Below are 23,462 nucleotides of genomic sequence, written 5' to 3' on the forward strand. Positions count from 1 at the left end.
AGAAAATTAAAGGTATATTACGGACGTACAAGCCAGCGGACGTACAAGACAGTATTACTGTCACAGAAAATTAAAGACACACAATACACGGCGGCAGCCCATGAAGAACGGTCAGCTCAGCAAGTAAACATCAACAAAAGAAAGGCTGAAAGAAAGAAAAATACAACCAACAAAAACAATAAGGTCAAGGTCCCTTGCCATTTAATATAGACTGTCCTACTAATGTTTATACACTACTGTTCTAGCGCCCATTATTTTAACGGGCTAAATGACTAGTATATATATATTGTCATAAGCATGACAAAGAGCCACACAAAAAAAGGTTTAGGGCAGCTACAGTACCTAAATATATTGTTCCTGGCTGCAATGGATAATTGTTAGGTACAGATTTGTACAGATTGGAGTCCACAGCTGAATTGACTTGCTGGCACAAGGATGGCAGCTTTAGGGGAGAGTGGAGGAAGTGATGTCATCACTGCAGCCGGAACTGGAAGTGATGTCATTGGGCCTGGGGATCGGAAATTATATCATCAGTGGGGCTAGAATCAGAAGTGACATCATATCAGGGCCAGGCAGAATTTCCTTTAGCTGTTCTGCAGAAAAGTGAGAAAAACAGTTAGTGCACTCTGCCAACCCCTGGTCTGGCATGGAATTACTCTCGTCCAGCTGCCTCCCATGCACACATGTGTGACTATAATATATATATATATATATATATATATATATATATATATATATATATATATATATATATATATATATGTATATATATGTACATATTGCATAGTTTACTGTCAAATAATGCAAAGAGTATGCGACACGTGTTTCGCCCTTATTTGGGCTCATCAGGTGTACACACTCTACTGCTCCCCTCTCGGGGATCGAACCTCGGATGTCAGCGACGAAGTCCCTTTACGCTGCACCACGGTGGGTAGTTCATTTATTTGACAGCCTGTAGATCGGAGTAATTACATTCATTGCATTCATAGTCTGAGTTCCGACCTGATTGTATGGGTGGTTACCTACCAGGTAACGCATGTGGTTGGTCTGCCATTTGGCAAACATCAACCACGGGGCCCTCTTCGGCGTGTTGGGACTCAGACTATGAATGCAATGAATGTAATTACTCCGATCTACAGGGTGTCAAATAAACAAACTACACGCCATGGTGCAGCATAAAGGGACTTCGTCTCTGACACTGACGCCCAAGGTTTTATCCCCGCAAGGGGAGCAGTAGAGTATGCATGCCTGATGATCCCAAATAAGGGCGAAACACGTGTTGCATACTCTTTGCATTATTTGACAGTAAACTATGCAACATTTCATGATCTGCTTCTCGCAACTGAAGAGGGCACCGTGGTGGATGTTTGCCAAATGGCAGACCAACCACAAGCGTTACCTGGTAGGTAGCCACCCACACAATTCAGGTCGGGACTCAGACTACGAATGCAATGAATATATATATATATATATAGTGGCTGTTGAGGTAGATAAATCAAAAGCAGGTTGGGCTGGCCCTTTTAGTAGCTGTTCTTTTAAACAAAAATAACGCACAATGGCATGAAACAACTTCCACATAGATTTATATATATGATATAAAATCTTACCTTCTATCCTGGGAGCTAAACTGTAATAATAGTTAATTAATTATCCCTTTATAATGCAGATGACCATGAGCAACAGTTGCTTGCAATCCCCTAGATTACACTGTTCTTACTCCTCATTTTACTAATTATCATTGTTCGGCTGTATTGTATATTTTGACTGTGACTATGGCCTTTATTAAATGGACTCACTGCAGATTGCAAACTATCAGTTTTGACTGAATTTTAAAATAAATTATTTAAAGAGCTAAATAAATACTTTATAAAGAAACTTTCATTTAGTCTATTATACTTGTACATAGTGTACATTTTCCATAAGAATCACATAACTGAAAAATGTAACAACTATTGCTAGTAGGGATATTATATCTTCTGATCCAAATCATTGTCCTTAATTATTATCCCAAAGTCGTTTGGTCCTTGGCCACGGTTATATGGGACACTTCACATACAGTATCGCTCTATACACTTAACTTAATTCACTTTTTGTCTCTGTGTCTTCTACAGGGCTTTGGAGATGCTGCTGGTGAACATTGGCTGGGGAATGAAGCAGTTCACCTACTCACAAACCAAGCCTCTTATTCTCTACGAATAGAGCTGAAGGACTGGGAAGGAAATCAAAAATATTCACTATATGAGCAGTTTCAGCTGGGCAGTGAAAGGCAGCTTTACAGGTAACATGGCAGATTCTTAGATACCTAATTGCAATGATTCTCTTCAAAAGATGCATCGACGGAAGTGAAATTATACGGTAAAATCAAATCCCAACTTATCTGCGGGAGAACTTATCCGCGAGTATGTGCAGTAAATGTGTTTAAGGTACCTGCTGCCACATTCATGTTCCTGTCTTCTTAGGCTCCCTTTTGTGCTTCTCCTACTTGAGGTTAGCAGTCTATTCTATTTCTGTCTAATGACTTTAGATTTAGTGCTTCATTTTGCTTTACAGACTTTTAATATCTTGATTCATTTCTTTGAAGTTTATTTTTATTAAATCATTTTTGTCTTATTGGACTATTTTTTTATTTGATTTTTTCATGTGTTTTGAATTTAGCATTTGATATTTTATTGGTTTGAATCTGGGATTCTGAATTCTTTATTTAATAAATTAAATAAAAAACTAAACTATTGTAGGGCAGTACAATGGTGTGACAAGGAAGCAGGGTTCAAGTCCCAGGGATTGGGAGTTTGCATATGTCTGAGACTCCTTCGGACGCTCCAGTTTCTTCTCACAGTCCAAAGTTCTGCAGGTTATGTGGACTGGTGATGTTAAATTGAACCTAATGTGTGTTTGTGTGCGTATTCACCCTGTGATGACCTAGCGACTTGTTCAATGATTCTTCCTGCCTTGCACGCAATCCTTCTGGGATAAGTTCCAGCTTTGCTGTGACCCTGTTCTGGATAAGCATGTTTAGAAAATGGATGAATGGATGAATAAAGTATTGTGTGGGCAAGGTGTTTGGCAGTTTCAACGTTCCCATTTGAGAACAATTAGATCAACTGGAACAAGTTGCAAATGAAATTGTAATACAGGGGATGAAATAAAATAAAAAAGAGCAAACACATAGACTGGATTGACCACAGTTGGGAAAACACAGGCATCCCCAGCATCGCTCCCATTAAGTATTTGATCTCAGCTAATCTCCTCCAACATCAAGAGCTTTCAATAGTTTGGTAAAAGGTGACAATTTATGTTAATCACATATTTACAATTAAAGAAATCACAAGTTTTTCAGTTCTAATGGTATCAAAACAGACGTTCATTCTCATCACTTTCGGATCTCTTACCTTTTTAATTCACGTCCTTCTCTGCATGTGCTCAAAGTCTCTTCTGTAAACACTTGTTTCAGTACAATGACTATGTAACATAGCCAATGTAATAAAAAAACAAAACAATATTATTATTTTTTTTAATGTTACTGCCTGTGGGATGAAGTATGTCTAATTCTGACTCCTGTTTCACTCAAGGCGCCCCAGGCAACTGGCAAAGCAGGTCTCTTATTATGCCAAACTGGACTTTTTTTTTTGCTGTTTTCTCTAAACTACTACAAGATGTTTGCTGTAAAATATAAATAAATAGCAGAACGCTCTTTGAGGTAGAAGTCCAAAAAAAAAAAAAAAAAAAAACAATTTAGATGTATTGCATCAAAGCTACCATTATGGTTTCCTGAAACATCGCTAGCAGGAATCTGTCCTCTGTTCCCAAACTATGACAGCTTTTGTGTGACCTTCATCCTTAGCTCCATTTATTCTATGCCAGCTCTGCTTCTGTGTGGCCATGGATTTTTGAATAGGATGGGCACACATTTTCAAAGGAAGACTTTCACAGATTTTCTTTGTTAACTTTTGTGTCAGGTAATTTCAGTTCATTCTCATCTCCTTTCATACATTTACAAATAAAAACAGAAACAGAATGATAAAAATAGTAAAAAGCAGTGTTGTGCACAAACTAGTTCAAGAGAGCGTGTTCATTGGACAAGCTCATTTTTCTAAGAACGGTGAACTTAACGTAACGTATTTGCAAATGAAGAACTGGAATGTGAGCTAGTTCAGTTTTAGGTGACATTCTTGATCTGGTTTATGTCCAGATTAAACGTTTTGCCTTACCTTGTAATGTAGTCGTGTGAGCCGAATCCGAATACAGTATTCAGATAAGCACAAATAGTGGATTTTTACGAATATTTCATTCATGTGTATTTATTTGTATTCTGAAAAAATAACGTAAAATCAAATAAGCACTGTCTGTGTCTGCCTGCTTGTGCTTATGCAGCACCCCCGTTGACACGAGCATGCGATGAAGCTCCTCTTTCGCTTTTAGGAAAACGTTGTACTTCGTGAGATGTTAACCGGCACTGTAATAAGTTAGTTCACCTACACACTGGTTTCACAGTCACCATTTGTGTCACACGGTTGGAAATAGAGCGGTAATTAATATGTAAACTTGCATCTATTTCATTTCTTTTTTGACTGGGGGGTTATTAGCATATATGGCTATACGTGTTTGTTGCTGGGTATAACTCAATAAAGTGAATTTAAATAAAAAAGTCTTCATAATTATTATATTTTATTCATGAACACTGTAATAGCCTAATACAGTCATATGAAAAAGTTTGGGAACCCCTCTTAATTCTTTGGATTTTTGTTTATCATTGGCTGAGCTTTCAAAGTAGCAACTTCCTTTTAATATATGACATGCCTTATGGAAACAGTAGCATTTCAGCAGTGACATTAAATTTATTGGATTAACAGAAAATATGCAATATACATCATAACAAAATTAGACAGGTGCATAAATTTGGGCACCCCAACAGAGATATTCCATCAATACTTAGTTGAGCCTCCTTTTGTAAATATAACAGCTTCTAGACGCTTCCTATAGCCTTTGATGAGTGTCTGGATTCTGGATGGAGGTATTGTTGACCATTCTTCCATACAAAATCTCTCCAGTTCAGTTAAATTTGATGGCTGCTGAGTATGGACAGCCTGCTTCAGATCATCCCATAGATTTTCGATGATATTCAAGTCGGGGGACTGTGACGGCCATTCCAGAACATTGTACTTCTCCCTCTGCATGAATGCTTTTGTAGATTTCCAACTGTGTTTTGGTTCTATGTCTTGTTGGAATATCCAACCCCTGCGTAAATTCAACTTTGTGACTGATTCTTGAACATTATCCTGAATAATTTGTTTGTTATTGGGTTGAATTTATTCGACTCTCAACTTTAACAAGGGCCCCAGTCCCTGAACTAGACACACAGCCCCAAAGCATGATGGAACCTCCACCAAATCTGACAGTACGTAGCAGGTGTTTTTCTTGGAATGCGGTGTTCTTCTTCCGCTATGCAAAGTACTTTTTGTTCTGACCAAATAACTCAATCTGTGTCTCATCAGTCCAAAGCACTTTGTTCCAAAATGAATCTGGCTTGTCTAAATGAGCATTTGCATACAACAAGCGACTCTGTTTGTGGCGTGAGTGCAGAAAGGGCTTCTTTCTCATCACCCTGCCATACAGATGTTCTTTGTGCAAATTGTGCTGAATTATAGAACGGTGTACAGATACACCATCTGCAGAAAGATGTTCTTGCAGGTTTTTGGAGGTGATCTTTGGGTTGTCTGTCACCATTCTCACAATCCTGCGCATATGCCGCTCCTGTGTTTTTCTTGGCCTGCCAGACCTGCTGGGTTTAACAGCAACTGTGCCTGTGGCCTTCCATTTCCTGATTCCATTCCTTACAGTTACAGAAACTGACAGTTTAAACCTCTGAGATAGCTTTTGTAGCCTTCCCCTAAACCATGAGACGGAACAATCTTTGTTTTCAGATCTTTTGAGAGTTGCTTTGAGGATCCCATGCTGTCACTCTTCAGAGGAGAGTCAAAGGAAAGCACAACTTGCAATTGACCACCTTAAATACCTTTATATCTCATGATTGGACACACCTGTCTATGAAGTTCAAGGCTTAATGAGCTAATCCAACCAATTTGGTGTTGTAAGTAATCAGCATTGAGCAGTGACAGGCATTCAAATCAGCAAAATTACAAGGGGACCCAAATTTTTGCACAGCCAGTTTTTCACATTTGATTTAATTTCATACAACTAAATACACCCCAGTACTCGGATGTTCCTAGGAAATGAAAGACTTACCACTGTTATCATTTATGTTGAAAGTAGAGTCAATTATTATGCAGGCTGAGAGGGGTTCCCAAAGTTTTTTATATGACTGTATGAGGCATGCAAATTTGAAAAAAGTAAACTCATGGGTCATTTATTCTCACTCCTTAAAAATACAAAATGAACTGAACATGAACTAGTTGAAAATTGAAATGGTGAAATATGAACGTGAATGTATTCATTTTAATCTGTGTGAACTGAACTTTGAGCTAGTTCTTGTGAGGTGTGAACTTGCACAACACTGCATAGAAGGACATATGCCTTCTTAGGGCCTTAGCTACAGGGCCTCAGTGTGCGGGGAATGATCTGGCCACTTGTATAAGAAAGAGATGCGCCTTCAGTCTCAGCTTTTAACTCCAGGCAGAAGAACTGCTATTTTAGGTTGGCATACCTTGCCGATTAGTTCTCCATATTGTAGCTCAGTCTGCTACTCATTTACTGACAAGCATTACAATCATCATGAACTGCTCCTATTGTCGATATTCTGCTCTAGCACTGGGTGACAACCACTTCATTGCAATGCATATAACCATATATTCTCACGGATAAGTTCTCCCGCGGATAAGTCTGGACTTGATTTTAAAGTAAAATTTCTTGTATTTTATAATGTCGATTGTATAAGTCAAATGCGGAAAACACACTATTGGTAAAAGGGATTATGATATGCTAACGCCCACGTGAAAGAGTAACCACGGAGCACACAGACTTTTTTTTTCTATGTGGGTGTGGCATTGTCTTGTATCAGCATGTGTTCCTAACATCTTTCTCTCTATCTCTCTCTCTATTGTGCCTACATGACCACACGGTAATACCAGAACTATTATGAAGCGACATTTGCACTGTTTTGTGTTTTTTTGTGTCTCACACCCTCATACACCTTTATCGTAAGAACATCCCTTATCTACAATGGAGCGTTCGATCAGAAGGAAATATGAAACTGGTTTTAAATTAAACATCATTGAAGTAGCGAAAGAAATTGGTAACTGTGCTGCTGCGACAAAATTCAATGCATCTGAGAAACTGATGTGAGATTAGAGGAGGTAAGAAAATGTTAAAAAAAAAATTAAGTTTCGCATTTTTGAACAGGCGATTTTATGATCGATTTTTCGGGTTTCAAGACTTGATTAAACGTGAGTATATATGGTACACCTTCCCATGGAAAGAGACACCAGAAATATTGGAAGCCTTTAGATTCAATAATAATAGGATTTAATCTGCTTTTTAATTTAAAATGATTTTAAAAACATATTAAAGGAAGAGCTGCCAACTGGTCTGGTCATCAGAGCTATGACCTTTTCTAATTTAACTGTACACATTATCCATTTTAACTGATGTGACAATTTAAGGGTCCCCATGACCCCTTGAACCCTCAGATCAGACGTCAGACACCAGATAAAAGTCCAAAATTAATATTTATTATAATAATAAAGTGCACAAAGCACCACCATTCCACTATAGTCAATAATAATCAAATAAACAATCTTCCAATCTCCCAGACGCTTAGCCACCTTGCCTCCCAACTCAGCTCAATCTGCCTGGGATTTCCCACAGTCCTTTATAGTTCTCGACCCGGAAGTGCTTCTGAGCCCTCATCCATCCATCCATCCATTCTCCAACCCACTGAATCCGAACACAGGGTCACGGGGGCCTGCTGGAGCCAATCCCAGCCAACACAGGGCACAAGGCAGGAAACAATCCAGGGCAGGGTGCCAACCCACCACAGGACACACACAAACACACCCACACACCAAGCACACACTAGGGCCAATTTAGAATCGCCAATCCACCTAACCTGCATGTCTTTGGAATGTGGGAGGAAACCGGAGCGCCCGGAGGAAACCCACGCAGACACGGGGAGAACATGCAAACTCCACGCAGGGAGGACCCGGGAATCAAACCCAGGTCCCCAGATCTCCCAACTGCGAGGCAGCAGCGCTACCCACTGCGCCACCGTGCCGCCCCCTGAGCCCTCAGTCCATGTGATTATCCAGCACTTCCGGGTCAGGTAAAAACTTCTCTTCTTTCTTCAGCCCAGAAGTCTATCATTTCCTGTGACTTGGAAATACTTTCGGGCTATACGGAAAATATAAATCCCTGGACCTCCCTGCAGCGACTCCTGGCGGCCCCCACGGTATCCAGCAGGGCTGTGCATTAAAACTCCACTGTCCATGAGGCCCTGCTGGAATTCGGGGAACCTCCATGTTGCAGGGAGGGCTCCATCTGGTAGGCCTGGGGGTATTGGCCGGGATGAACGGCCGGCCATATCCCACACTGACTGCAAACTTCCCCAGTTACAGTGCCCTCCATAACATTTGGAAGACAAAGACACATTTTTCTTGATTTACTCCTCTGCTCCTCAGTTTAAAATTACAAATCAAAATATTCAGACATGTTTAAAGTGCACCTTGTAGACTTTCATTTAAGGGTATTTGCATACATTTCAGTTACACCATGTAGAAATTACAAGTGTGACCGCAAGGGGGCTCCAGAAAGCCCCAGACACAGTAAAGCACCACACTTTATTAGGATAAAATAAAGGCTCTTTATTCTCTTAAGGCACGTCTCCACAATCCTCTCTCAGTAATCAGCCACAAAGCAATACAAAACAATAAATCTTTCAAAACTTCCTCCTTACGTCCTCCTCTGAGTGTTTCCCGCTGCCTCACGACTCTGACTTATTGATGTGAGGCTGCAGGCTCCATTTTTAGCCGAACCCAGAATTGCTTCTGGTCTCTTATCTAAATCATCCGGGTCGTGTGGAAACCAAGGCAGTCCTCCCCTGATAGACCCCAAAAACCCTGACAGGGTTTTGTTTCCCCTGCAAGTGTCCCAATCTGATTTAGCCCCTTAGGAATACTGTTGCCTGCCATATGGGGGAATGACCTGTTGCAGGTGAGTCTATTTTCCCGGTCCTACCATTATGGCCTCCTGGCCAGGTTTGAAACCTTCCTTTATTCCGGCCAGGGTACTTGTCCTTCCTCCGGGGCACCTACACTGTTAATTACCAAACGTGCTCTGGTTTATTGTTTGTGCAATGTAATTTGTGCATACATTACTTGTCATTACTGCTTCCTCATTATAGTTATAATTATGTGCAAGTTCTGTGAGCCTGTACTCAGCAAAGAGCACTATAAAGAACTACATTAAACTCAACTGTAGAAATACTACTTGGTGAAGAAGCAACAGATCCTTGCATCATTGAAAGAAGGGCTCCATATTGTTGTCTTACCTTATGATGAGTTTTCAAGCACCAAAGATATGCATATACTGTAGAACTAAAGGTTGTTGGAAAAATTATCATATTCACAGATGAACATGTGCTATGGTTAAATAAGAAAGGAATAACATGCATAGCACCTAGGGACGTGAACTGGTGCCTTGCTCATCTTATTTGTACTGGTTAATGGTTCATTTGCTCATTAGTTTGAATAAGACAGCATGTAAAAACTCTCAAACACCAGAAAAAAAGCAATCACTTGATAATTAAACTACTTTATACCAGTTAAAAATATTTTAAATTAATTCCAATACTATACCGACAGGAAATCACAAAACATAGCATTTTCCAACCAGCTTGAAATAATTCCGCGTCACCAGAGTCTGGAGCGTAACTAAGCAGCAGTGGGCAAAAGGCAGGGACCAGAGACTGGACATCAAAGACCCACTCAGAGGTACAGGGGCACTTTAGAGTCGCCAAGTCAGTGAACCTTCACATCTTTTAGTTATGGGAAGAATGCCAGAATAAAAATGTACACAGATGCACAGAGAACACATAAAGTCCACTGAGACAGTGACTTGGTGTTGGACTCGAATTCATGACACTGGGGACAAGTCAAGTAAGTAAAATTTACTTTTTAAGCACATTACATTTTAAGACAGTGTTCATAATAATATTATTTATTATTTTGAATAATAATAATAAAAAATGAAAAAGCTAAAAAGAAAATGACATGTCTACAATATTTATTAAGAATATAAGGAAGATTTAACCTTACAAATAAGCCTTAAGGCTAGATTTAAAGCCAAAAGTGGAGGAAGCACAGCTAATCCACAACTGTGGAGTCACAACAGAAGATACTCGATCACCATTTTGTTTTAATTGTGTCCGTGGCACATGCATGACTTGATTGGTTGGGGGATCTGAAAGACTTGAGAGCTAAATAATTGTAGAAAAGATCTGAAATATATGTACAGTAGAGCCCATCCAATTTAAAGCTTTAAAAATAAACAAGAATATTTCCAATCAAATTCCATACTGAACAGAAAACCAATGAACAGACGCCACTGCTTCTGGTACTGGCACTGTCAAAAATTGAATTAATGTTTTATTCAATAATTAAAAAAATATATATAATTCTTTTGGATTACTGACCACTGCCCTGCTTTGCCTCAAAAAAAAATTAAAGAAGCAATGTTTCATTCAATAATTAAATTACAATCTTTAACGTACAGTTTGTATAACGTTACTGCCATGAGCAGTTTGATGGACCTAAAATTATAGAAGTCCATCCATTGTCCAACCTGCTGAATCCGAACACAGGGGTCTGCTGGAGCCAATCCCAGGGCACAAGGCAGGAAACAATCCTGGGCAGGGTGCCAACCCACCACAGGACACACACAAACACACCAAGGCCAATTTAGAATCGCCAATCCACCTAACCTGTATGTCTTTGGACTGAGGGAGGAAACCGGAGCGCCCGGAGGAAACCCACGCAGACAACATGCAAACTCCATGCAGGGAGGACCCGAACCCAGGTCCCCAGATCTCCCAACTGCGAGGCAGCAGCACTACCCACTGCGCCACTGTGCCGCCCTTATAGAAGTCCTCCAGCAATAATTACTTCACCCCACCTCCTGGTATAAAACTAATTCTTTCCCAATAGGGCTTTACACATAGCAGCTTGTATCAGCTACTGTAGCTTAACTTAAATTCACATTTTGTAAGCTGGTATTATTACTTCCAGTTCAAGTTCAGATTCCAATACATTTGCCTGGGAGCTGAAATTACAGCAGCCTTCCCAGCTTGGTAAGGGACTCCATTTCATCGAATTTGATACTCGTGTGCACACAAACACAAACACACACACATGCACTATTTTAAACAAACCTAGCACCAGATTCAGTCCCAGAGCATTTTTATCTCACGATTGGACAGAAGTTAACCATGCAAAAAAAAGAAAAGTTTAAATTTACTTGTGATTGGATCGATTCCCTTAATTTCTATGGATGTCCTCGAGTATGCGATTCACCCTTAAGCTCAAAGAATATTGCTGGATCTACTTCATCAAGGCCTTTGAGGCTTTTAAATGCTTGAATTAGGTCCTCATGCTTTCTCCTCTTTTCAAGACTAAACAGTTTTCATTCTCTGAGTCTGTCACACTAGAAAGTCTCCTTAAGTCCAGGGATGCACTTGGTTGCTCTCTTCTGCACAGCTTCAAGTGTTTCTATGTCTTTCTTGTACTGTAATGACCAGAACTGCACACAATTCTCCAGATGCGGTCTAACGAGTGCATTAGATAGATAGATAGATAGATAGATAGATAGATAGATAGATAGATAGATAGATAGATAGATAGATAGATAGATAGATAGATAGATAGATAGATAGATAGATAGATAGATAGATAGATAGATAGATAGATAGATACTTTATTAATCCCAAGGGGAAATTCACATACTCACATGTCAAAAAATATAAGAAAAATGTTATGACTCATTTCTGGAGTTTGTCGCATGTTCTACTAAAACTTCAAATGAAGCTGATAATATAAACGTAAAGCATTCACTGGGCCATCATGAAGTCTCAGTTCTGGGTTTGCAGGCATAGCTTTGCTTTTTGTTATGTTGCTAGGTTATGACAAACGTCTTCGGAGACTTTTCAGGTAAGGAGGATAGACATTTTGAGTTGTACTCACTAATCATGGTGCTTTAGAGTGACAAAGTGATGCTTATTGATTAGCACACTCTATACACATCCCACAATGGTTAAAAACTTCAATAATTTGACACCATTTGTGAAACTATATAAATTGTAAATTGCTGAGAACAGCTAAGATGGACATAAACTCTTAATTAATGATGTTCCTTAAAGTATTGCAGGCTTTTAAAAATTCCGGATAAGGACAACATAAACACTGCACTTTGTACAGTACATATTAAGACATAAATAAACCAGCAGAAATTCTAATCAGGCTTTAAATAGTTGTATGAGATTTAATTTCTGGCAATGCAAGGTACATGTAATAATAAATCAAAAATATGTGGCATAAAATAATCAACCCAGAGATGCAAAATAAAAAAAGAATAACATCTTTATCTTCCGCAGTATATACAAGGCAACAGAAATGTTAAATATCATAAAACTGAGGTTTCCCCTAAAAACTTGTTAATACCACCCCTTTCTTAATGACAAGTTCAAACGTTCTTACCGTATTTGAAAGAAGCATTAAGATGGAATAAACAACTATTTCCATCAAGAAATTAAACTCCCATCAAGCCTCCAGCTCTCCCCCCTAGTGTTTATCGATTCAATAGGTGGCAGGGTCAGCAAGGCATCTGGGCAAACCACATCCTTCAGATATCCAAAGAACAATGTGATCTTCCAGAGGGTCCACTTGTGCTTTTAAAGACAGCTCTCTGGCACTCAACTCTGCCTTAACTGTTGAGTTATTTCTAGTTTGTTCCCTCACAGCTTGAATAACTGCCTTGCTCACAGTGAATATTTCCCCACCCAATTCCAACTAACTTTTTGTTATTATTTCACATTGGTGTGAAGTATTTTTCAAGTGTTATGAGACTGGTTCTACACACAAATAATCTGCTCAGTACTTCTGGCACACATCTGAGTGCTCTGATTAGACTTTCATATTATCACATTTGGCTTTTGAAGGTGTATTCTTCTTTGATGGACATCCATTTACTTTCATTCATCTGAACAAAAGGGGGCAATACAGAACCAATTAATGTGATTGGTTTCATGTTTTTGGCCAGCATAGCAATGTGGTAGATCTGCCTTTGGTTCCCAGCCTTGCTATTTTCTGTACTATTCATATTCTCTCAATGTCCACATGAGTATTCTCCTGATTCTCTCAACTCTGTCCACATGCCAAAGAGATGAATGTTAGGTTAACTGACAAACTTCATTTCACCTGGCACAAGTTAGTGTGGGTGCACCCTGAGAAGGTTTGTCATTCCAATCAGTACTGAATTCCCAGAACCTTGTAATGGAAAGGGGGTTCGGGAAAAGGAAGGGCTGATGAGTCCTGAGATTCAAACATATTTATATAAGAGTATTGATTGGACTAAATTGATTGGACATCACTTAGAAACGCACACACCTGTCTAGGTATGGTCCCACAATCCACACTGCATGTCAGGACACAAAAACAAGTGATAATATCCAAGGAACTCCCTGCAGACCTCTGAGATAAAACTATTGTGAGACTTCTTTAACAGGTTTGACCACCCTAACCCACTCTCACACTCACCTCGGAGTACTGCACCCTCCACACATCCTTCTGCTGATACCAGCATAGGAAAGACATCCCCACCCATAATTACAACAGCGCAAGTGAGCAGAGAGCTGAGGAGACTTCGTGCCAGCAAAGCAGCGGGTCCAGATGGAGTATCGCCACGACTGCTGAAGGTCTGTGCATCGGAGCTGGGGGGCCCTCTACAGCGCATCTTCAACCTGAGCCTGGAACAGGGGAGAGTCCCGAGGCTTTGGAAAACATCTTGTATCACCCCAGTCCCAAAGGTATCACGTCCTAGTGAGCTGAATGACTTTCGACCTGTTGCTCTGACATCACATGTGATGAAGACCATGGAGAGGCTGCTGCTTCACCACCTTAGGCCACAGGTTCAACACTCCCTTGACCCTCTGCAGTTTGCATATCAGGAGAAGGTGGGAGCAGAGGATGCCATCATCTATATGCTACACCGATCCCTCTCTCACTTGGACAGAGGTAGTGGTGCTGTAAGAATTATGTTTCTAGACTTCTCTAGCGCCTTCAACACAATCCAACCTCTGCTCCTTAGGGACAAGCTGACAGAGATGGGATTAGATTCATACCTAGTGGCATGGATCGTGGACTATCTTAAAGACAGACCTCAGTATGTACGTCTTGGGAACTGCACGTCTGACATTGTGGTCAGCAACACAGGAGCGCCACAGGGGACTGTACTTTCTCCGGTCCTGTTCAGCCTATATACATCGGACTTCCAATACAACTCGGAGTCCTGCCACATGCAAAAGTTCGCTGATGACACTGCTATCGTGGGCTGCATCAGGAATGGGCAGGAGGAGGAGTATAGGGACCTAATCAATGACTTTGTTAAATGGTGCGACTCAAACCACCTACACATGAACACCAGCAAAACCAAAGAGCTGGTGGTGGATTTTAGGAGGCCCAGACCCCTCATAGACCCAGTGATCATCAAAGGTGACTGTATGCAGATGGTGCAGACCTATAAATATCTGGGAGTGCAGCTGGATGATAAATTAGACTGGACTGCCAATACTGATGCGCTGTGCAAGAAAGGACAGAGCTGGTTATACTACGTTAGAAGGCTGGCGTCCTTCAACATCTGCAATAAGATGCTGCAGATGTTCTATCAGACAGTTGTGGCGAGCGCCCTCTTCTATGCGGTGGTGTGCTGGGGAGGCAGCATCAAGACGAAAGATGCTTCACGTCTGGACAAACTGGTGAGGAAGGCAAGCTCTATTGTTGGCATGGAGCTGGACAGTTTAACATCTGTGGCACAGCGAAGGGCGCTCAGCAGGCTCCTATCAATTATGGAGAATCCACTGCATCCACTTAATAGTATCATCTCCAGACAGAGGAGCAGCTTCAGCGACAGACTGCTGTCACTGTCCTGCTCCACTGACAGATTGAGGAGATCTGTGCGACTCTTTAATTCCACCCGGGGGGGGGGGGGGGTAAACGTTAACATTCAACATTATACAAAGTTATTGTCTGTTTTTCACCTGCATTATTATCATTCTTTAATTTAATATTATTTATTGTATCAGTATGCTGCTGCTGAAGAATGTGAATTTCCCATTGGGATTAATAAAGTATCTATCTATCTATCTATCTATCTATCTATCTATCTATCTATCTATCTATCTATCTATCTATCTATCTATCTATCTATCTATCTATCTATCTATCTATCTATCTATCTATCTATCTATCTATCTAGATGAGGACAAGGGTACAAACCCATTTCTAAAGCTTTGAGTGTTCCCAGGAGCACAGTGGTGTCAATAATTGTGAAATGGGTGAAGTTTGAAACCACCAGGACTCTTCCTAGAGTTAGCAATCAGTCAAAGTTAGGAACCGGGCAAGAAGGGCCTTGTTCAGGGAGATGTCCAAGAACACAATGGTCATTCTAATATTGCTTTAGAATTCCTCTGCTAAGATAGGAGAAGGAGAACCTTCTGAAAAAGTCTCCATCAATCAGGTATTTATGGTATGGTGACTGGATGCAGGCCACTCTTCAGTAATAGGCATATGACAATCTGCTTGGAGTTTGCCAAACGGCATTTGAAGACACTTTGGTCTGATGAGGCAAGAATCAAACTTTTTCTCGGTAGAACACCAAGCATTATGTCTGATGAAGACCAGGCACTGCTCATCACCTGCCTAATACCATCTTTACATGCCTCTCCATGGCAGGGACAGGAAGACTGGTCAGAATTGAGGGAAAGATAAATGCAGCCAAATACACTCTCTTTCCTTGCACTGCCTTTCTAATGAATTTTGTAACACCTTAATGACATTTTTTAATGATAAAATCCAGGCAATACATTATAATTTAGGCTCTGTTGCTATTGACTCCACCATTGATGATTTTCCTCCTCCTACTCATTCATTTTCCATGTTTGAGCTTCCTTCCACCTCAGAAATCATGGATCTCATCAATAGCTCTAAGCCTTCAACCTGTCACTTGGATCCAATTCCCACTGTTCTGGTTAAAGCCTACCTTCCCTCGCTAGCTCCTCTTGTTGTTTCAATTATTCACTCGTCACTTTCCACCGGAATTGTTCACCAGTCTATGAAAACTGCAGTGATTCACCCCCTACTGAAAAAACCTGGGGTTGACCCTATTGACTTTAATAATTTCTGACCAATTTCTAATCTTCCTTTTATTTCAAAGGTTCTTGAAAAAACTGTGGCTTCCCAATTTCATCAGTATTTATCTGCTAACAGTTTATATGAACCATTCCAGTCAGGCTTCCAACGTTTTCACAGCACTGAGATGGCACTTGTTAAGATCACTAATGATCTTTTAGTGGCTGCAGACTCAGGCCTAATCACAGTCCTTGTTCTTCTTGACCTCAGTGCTGCATTTGACACTGTCTGTCATTTCACCCTACTAAAAAGGCTATCTGCACTAGGTATTTCTCACATTCTGTTAACTTGGTTTAAGTCATATCTTACAGACAGAACTCAATTCATTCAGCTGGATACATGTACCTCCACTCCCACTCCTGTAGTATCTGGGGTTCCTCAGGGTTCTGTCCTTGGCCCCCTGCTGTTTATCATTTATCTGCTTCCTTTGGGTGTCATTTTTCGTAAATGGAAGATAAACTTTCATTGTTACGCAGATGACACCCAGTTATATATTTCAACTTCACCATCTGCATCGCTTCCACCATCCTCACTTACTGATTGCCATGCTGAGATCAAGTCTTGGTTATCTTCCAACTTCTTGAAGTTGAACTCCAATAAAACTGAGGTGCTTCTTATGGGCATGAAATCTGCAATAGCGAAGGCATCAAAGATCTCAGTATTAATAGACAACACATCTGTTACCTGTACAGATCAGATAAAAAGCCTTGGTGTAATTCTGGACAGCACATTGTCTTTCCAGTCTCACATCAGTTCTGTTTCTCGAGCAGCTTACTTTCACCTGCGAAAGATTAATCGCTTGCGTCCATTTTTGTCAAATCACTCTACTGCCATTTTAGTCAACAGTTTGGTCACCTCCCGCCTGGACTATTGCAATTCACTTCTCTTTGGTCTGCCTCAAAAGTTACTACATAAACTTCAACTTGTTCCAAATTCGGCTGCTCGTATAATTACTAAAACACCCTATTCTGATCACATTACACCCGTTATTCAGCAGCTTCATTGGCTGCCAATAAAGTTTAGGGTCAACTACAAAATTTTAGTCCTTACATATAAGGCCATTCATAATCTTGCCCCCACATATCTCTCACAGCTCCTACAAGTCATTAAACCCTCTCGTATGCTCAGATCCTCTTCTTCCATCAACTTAAATAATCCACCAGCACATCTTGTTACGATGGGATATCGAGCATTTAGCAGATCGGCACCTTCCTTATGGAACTCTTTACCTGCTTATCTTAGGAATATGACTACCTTTCACCAATTTCAGGCTAATCTTAAAACTTATCTGTTCAAAATTGCTTATTCATTGTCACCGTTTATGGGTTTTTTATCTGATGTTTTATTTGGATTTTAAATTTTCTAGTTGTTGAATGTTTATTTTTTTAACCTGATTGTACAGTGACCTTGAGTTTTTTGAAAGGCGCTTTAAATAAAATGTATTATTATTATTATTACAAAGAGGTTCTTGGAAACTAAAGAAATTTGTTTGGCTGTTTAATTACACAGGAAGGAGAAGACAATTTAGGTCTAAGTGTTTAAGAGGTCTCTCTGTCCTTTTTAATAATTAATGCTTGCGTTTACACACAATGGATGAAACCCAGTGAACCATTTCCTATTGTTGATTGACACGTCTTCTCTCAGTCAAGTCATGTTTTTAACTGTGCAGACGATTACTGAAGAAGAGGAATACTAGACATTTTGCAAATCGCGTGTCACAAGTTTTTATACGGTTTTGAGAAGTACCTGCAATTATGTCGGGATGACATGTTTGCTGAAGGGGTCTGAACACTTTCTAAATGTGTATTGCCTTACATGATGTGTTTATGTATGCAAGTTTTGTATCATTTAGAAACTTAACTGTATTATGGCTATAAATATGTGTACTTTGCCTGAAGCACTCTTTACTAGTATATTTTTTATCATAAATGTTATTAATTTCCAAAAAAATACCCTATAAGAGAAGTATTAAAATATAGCTATCAAGCATGTGTTGTTATAAACAAAAAATAAAAAAGCAAAAAAATCATGTAATATAAGGTATCGTTTTCTTATTTAGTTAGGGAGAGTGTATTAGGATTCTCTCAGCTGAAGAACATTAGTTAACGTGTACAGTAAAATTGTAGTGTAGGAATAAGTACCCATCTAATTAGGGGTTTTGAACTCCAAAGATTCTAAATATGCATTTTTTTATTTGTGAATGGAATGAAAAAGCAGAAAATATTTACAGTATTTCCGTGACTCCATATTTGTTGTATTTCAAGTGGCATCGGCGATCAATCCTGGAAACACCCAAGATTGTGCAGCGCATGCCGTCACTGTAAAGGCCACATAAAGAGCGACTCTCACATCGTTTTTGATCTAAGTCTTGGATAAAAACAATTTTGTTGTGCAAATCTACTTTGTGCTAAAAGACTTTGCAGTGTTTGAATTGCTTTGTTTCTTTAGTCCAATGGTCTTTAACCTTTTCAAGCAAAAGATCATATTTAAACCTGAAATATGGGTCACATGATCCAACACAATGATTAACAACATTTTTCCTTTTGTCACTCATGTGCAACAGAGGGTCAGCCTTCAAGTGCATCCCAGGTATGTAGTTCCACCCCAGGACAAGAGGGGTGCTGCCACTAACTAAATTGTCTTCCTTTTCGTCCATAGTACCAAAAAAGTGTCTAGTGAAGGCACTTCTGGTTTCTGGGCCATAAAAGCACGACCGTCTGGAAAGAGTTGCAACATCATGGCCTTCATTACTTTGTCCTAAGCCTGAAGGAGGCTATCATTTTTTTGGTTTAGACACCATTGTGTATCTGTTTTCTTTATTTTCATTTGAAGTAAATGGGGATTGGTGTCCCAACATTTATTTTGTCATGACCTGTCACTCCCTTAGATGACCACACAGTATATTTTGTTTCAGGATTGTGCTACATATTAATATCTCAAAATATATAGTTGTTACTATTTAAAATGTATCATCAGATTGACTGGTAGCTTGTGATTAACAGGTTGCTGACCACTGCTTTAAACCTTTGATTTTTCCTTGCAGTTTGAACTTGAATATTGATCGGCATGCATTCTTTATACCTTTTCATAAAAAATACATGATCGCGTTCTGAGTCAGTTCAATCACGACCTTTAACGCTAGAATTACCAGAGTCTACGAAAAAACTTGTAGATCCGGCCCACCTTAAAACCGTTCTCACCTCTCTTTTGTCTTCTAAATGTGCCAATTAAGAGGAGCAGCGAGCAGCCGGCTATTCTATCCCCCACCGTCGCAGAACGTTCACTAAGTTTTCCCAGCTCATACCTTGTTTGATTATCTGGGAGTGACTGAACTGCTGGAGTTTTAGAATGGAAATAATAGATCGTTATTTGGAACACATGCATTTCATGTGTGTTCAGTTTCTACAGTAATCTGTGTAAATACATTGCTAAAACAGAAACTTTTTCATGTTTTAGTAATAAATGTTACAAAATGTAGGCATAAACTATAGAATGTGTGAAGCCTGAAGTCCAAACATCAAGTAAACACTTTCACAAAAGGTTCCGTGGCTTAACGCTGTGGTTTGCTGACTTGGAGCACAGCTGTGCTGCAGAGACTGGAGTTCGATTCCCAGCTTTGGAGAAAATGTTTTTTTTTTTTTCCTCAAATGGACATTAAATTTATAAATTGGTATGCACTGTAAATCGTTAAGTTTAAAATGTCAATCGCGGTTATTTCTGTTGATTAATTCATGCTTTTTTACTTAGAGTCAGAACAGGAGCTTGTTCAGCTTATTCAGCTTCTGATCTGACTCTAAGTAACAGCGCCAGTATAAATCACACCCGATCTGACGCTGTTCGTTTTCAAATAATATTGCATTACTTCAACGATGTTTTCTGATTGGTACTATTCGCGTCATAAAATGATTTCTTCAAAACGTCGCATATATTTGTCTCTTTCTTTTTTTAAAATGTGCGTTGTAGCACGCAGCAACTGGCCACCTGCATGAATAAGACAGCGCTATATGCAATCATCAGATTCAAATGTTAACAGTTATATAGCACAGAATGGAAGTCAGCAGTTCTTAGCATTCCACCACGCAAGCTGTCATATCAACCGGCTACTGTAACGTGCTTTCTTTTTGCTTCAGTTATAGTCTTGAATAAAAGTGCACATGTTTTGTTATACTTTTACATCAACATATATTCCTGTGTTTGAGCGACACTGGCATGCTCAAAAAATACACGTGTAATGCCACGAAAAGTGCATGCAGACACTTCAGTTCGCAAGCATTGGTACGACAATGTAGTCACAAGTACACTGCAGAACTATAGCGCGTCTTTATGTTAAAACAGCAGTGTCAGATGGGGAGTGTCTGATGATTGCATATAGCGCTGAAGTGACTGCTCTTTACTATGCTTTCCTCTGCATGTCCTGGAGTACAAAAGAAACAGCATACAGCAACACGTGGGGACTGGCAATACTGGGGGAAAAAAACACGTGGTCGTATGTATCGTGATACACTGCAGAGCTATAGCGCGTCTTTTAGTGAAAACAGCAGTGTTAGATGGGGGAAGAGGGGGTGGTAGGGAAGGATCCTGAATGCGACTGAGACAATGAAAAGTGAATTTAAAAAAAAATAAACAAAGCTAACCTTTACAAATGTCATATATTACACCGGCTGTTACAGACTGAAATCAAATGTATCTTTTTATTCTAAAATAGTGAAAATAAGAACACTTCACAAAAGGGAGTCATGCAGGATTGAACTCATGACCTTCTGATTTCCAGTCACCGACTGATACTGTTGCACCACAGAAGCAACACTAGCTTGCGTGTGTCAATGTCACACACTAAGGCGGCTTTTTTTGGTGGTGGCTTTTTTTTGTACCTTTTGTGAAAGTGTTTCTTTGATATTTGGACTTCAGGCTTCATACATTACATAGTTTATGCCTACATTTTGTCATTTGCTACTAGAATATAAAAAACGTTTCTGTTTTAAGAATGTGTTTACACAGATTACTGTAGAAATGCAACACATATGAAATGCATGTGTTCCAAATAACAATCTATTATTTCCACTCTAAAACTCCACTTCACTCCCAGATAATCAATCAAGGCATGAGCTGGGAGATGCAAGTTGGTGGGGGGATGGAATAGCCGGCTGCTGGCAGCTTGTCTTTATCAGTACATTTAGAGAGAGAGGTGAGAACGGTTTTAAGAAGCGATTTAAGGTGGGCCGGATCTACGAGTTTTTTCGTAGGCTCTGGTAATTCTAGTGTTAAAGTACTGTAAACCAAAGAATTGTTTGAAATTGAGAACTAAGTACATTGTGTCCTAGCACTTTTAATTGGTTGAGAAAGAGCAATAACCAAGAGCATCCCAGAACTAAAGGGTCTGTCTTGCTCTATCAGACTTAAAAAACAAACCTCTTGACCCTCTGGTGGTGTTCAGAATTTTCCCTGGCATTAATAAGTGTGATCACACACTCTGATAAAGTTGAATTGCATACTCACAGACACCAGTGATACTGAAGAGGTGGTGTGATTATATCTAAAGCTACAGAGCATTATCTCAGACAAAGCGTTGGTGGAAATCCTGGAAAAAGGCATCTTGTTGACGCAGCAACCAATAACATTCTGAATGAGTCTTTCCTCAAACAGTCAGATGATTTGAATGTTTGGTTGACTGGAGGCTCATAATTGGCTAGGAGAAGTGAAATTGTGTGGATTACTATGAATGCTGGGCCAATCAGTAGACTTGCGACCCATCCATTTGTTTGTGTTTCTTCCCTGCTAATGCTGGGATTACATTAGGCCTTCCTTGGGAAGATTATATAAGTACTTGCTGTATTTGTACTTTTACAGTAGATGTATTTTTTTTATGAAATTATCTCTTGATGTATGACAACATTTTGCTGACTGTGCATGGCATACCCATTTTACAGGATGGTTCTGAAAGGGTACAGTGGAACTGCGGGGCAGCAAAGCAGTCTTTTACTCAATGGAGCAAACTTCAGTACTCGGGACTCAGACAATGACAACTGCAACTGCAAGTGCGCTCTCATGTTAACTGGAGGTAAGAATTCTTCAAGATTTATAATAATAATACATTGTATTTATATAGCGCCTTTCCCATGCTCAAGGTGCTTCAAAGAGTCTATTTATGTCAGTTTCCAATCACCAATTAACACATTACATTAGGTCTGCTTATCAGGTAACCACTGCTTTCTTTGCTCTAATACCGGTAAACCAGATGATACGCTGGCTTTGGCTGGTGGGATAAGAGTGGTCTTTTTTTCCCTAATTGAGGACCACTGCTTCTGTATGGTGTGTAGAATCATCTCTCTACGTATGTGTGAAGGAGGGCCAAAATGTAAAAGTATGTTTGATCGGGGAAATACAAAATTCAGTAAAGCAGTTTAACTCTCATTTATAGGTGCAACCAATCTAAAAAGATAATCCAGTATGTGCACGGCCATTAATCTCGGTCACTGACATAAAAGTCTACACTCTTACCCTATGTAGACTAATCAATTAAGGAACTGTGTCCCGCCTACTGACAAATTATTTCAATTGATATTTATAAAAACCTCCTCCTAAAAGTTACAGTAGGCTCTCAGTGCATGCAGAGGAATTTGAAATGTAAAACATTGAAAAATTGCCAAAAGAATATAAAAAAAATTAAATGTGCCATGCATATGAGGCTGAACTAAAACGAATATTTTACTTTGTATTATCTCTAGGAATTATGTTTAGAAATCTGGATTACAATTTAGTGATAAATGAGTTAAATCAGGCTGAGCAGTAGGGGTGCTCCAACCTTGCTGCTTGAATGCAAATCCACACTGAATCCATCTTTGAGAATGAATGAGTGTGACTCCCCCCCACATCAATGAAGACACTATATAAAAGCGGTTGGGATTGTCCTTCCGTCCCGTGAGTGCAAAGCGTAGCGGTATTCTGCTTATCACAGACTTACTACTTGCAGCTTGCGGTACGAAGCGTCGCGATGTGAGCAGAGTTCTGGTGCTCCCATTGTTCCCTTGATTTTGTGTGCGTTCTTGGAGATTAGGT

At 39.7% G+C, this 23,462-nt stretch overlaps 1 protein-coding gene across 1 annotated transcript in view; it reads left to right on the forward strand.

Moving 5' to 3' along the window:
* The window catches only part of angpt4 (angiopoietin 4), a 210,477-nt gene that overhangs the window by 168,387 nt on the left and 18,628 nt on the right, over positions 1 to 23,462 (forward strand). The window contains exons 7-8 of the mRNA XM_028812028.2: positions 2,112 to 2,278; positions 22,334 to 22,464. Of these exons, the coding sequence (XP_028667861.1) occupies positions 2,112 to 2,278; positions 22,334 to 22,464 (298 nt within the window). The remainder of the gene's footprint in view (positions 1 to 2,111; positions 2,279 to 22,333; positions 22,465 to 23,462) is intronic.

Source organism: Erpetoichthys calabaricus, chromosome 10 (genome assembly GCF_900747795.2).
Source record: "Erpetoichthys calabaricus chromosome 10, fErpCal1.3, whole genome shotgun sequence".
In the NCBI taxonomy this organism is placed as follows: Eukaryota; Metazoa; Chordata; class Cladistia; order Polypteriformes; family Polypteridae; genus Erpetoichthys; species Erpetoichthys calabaricus.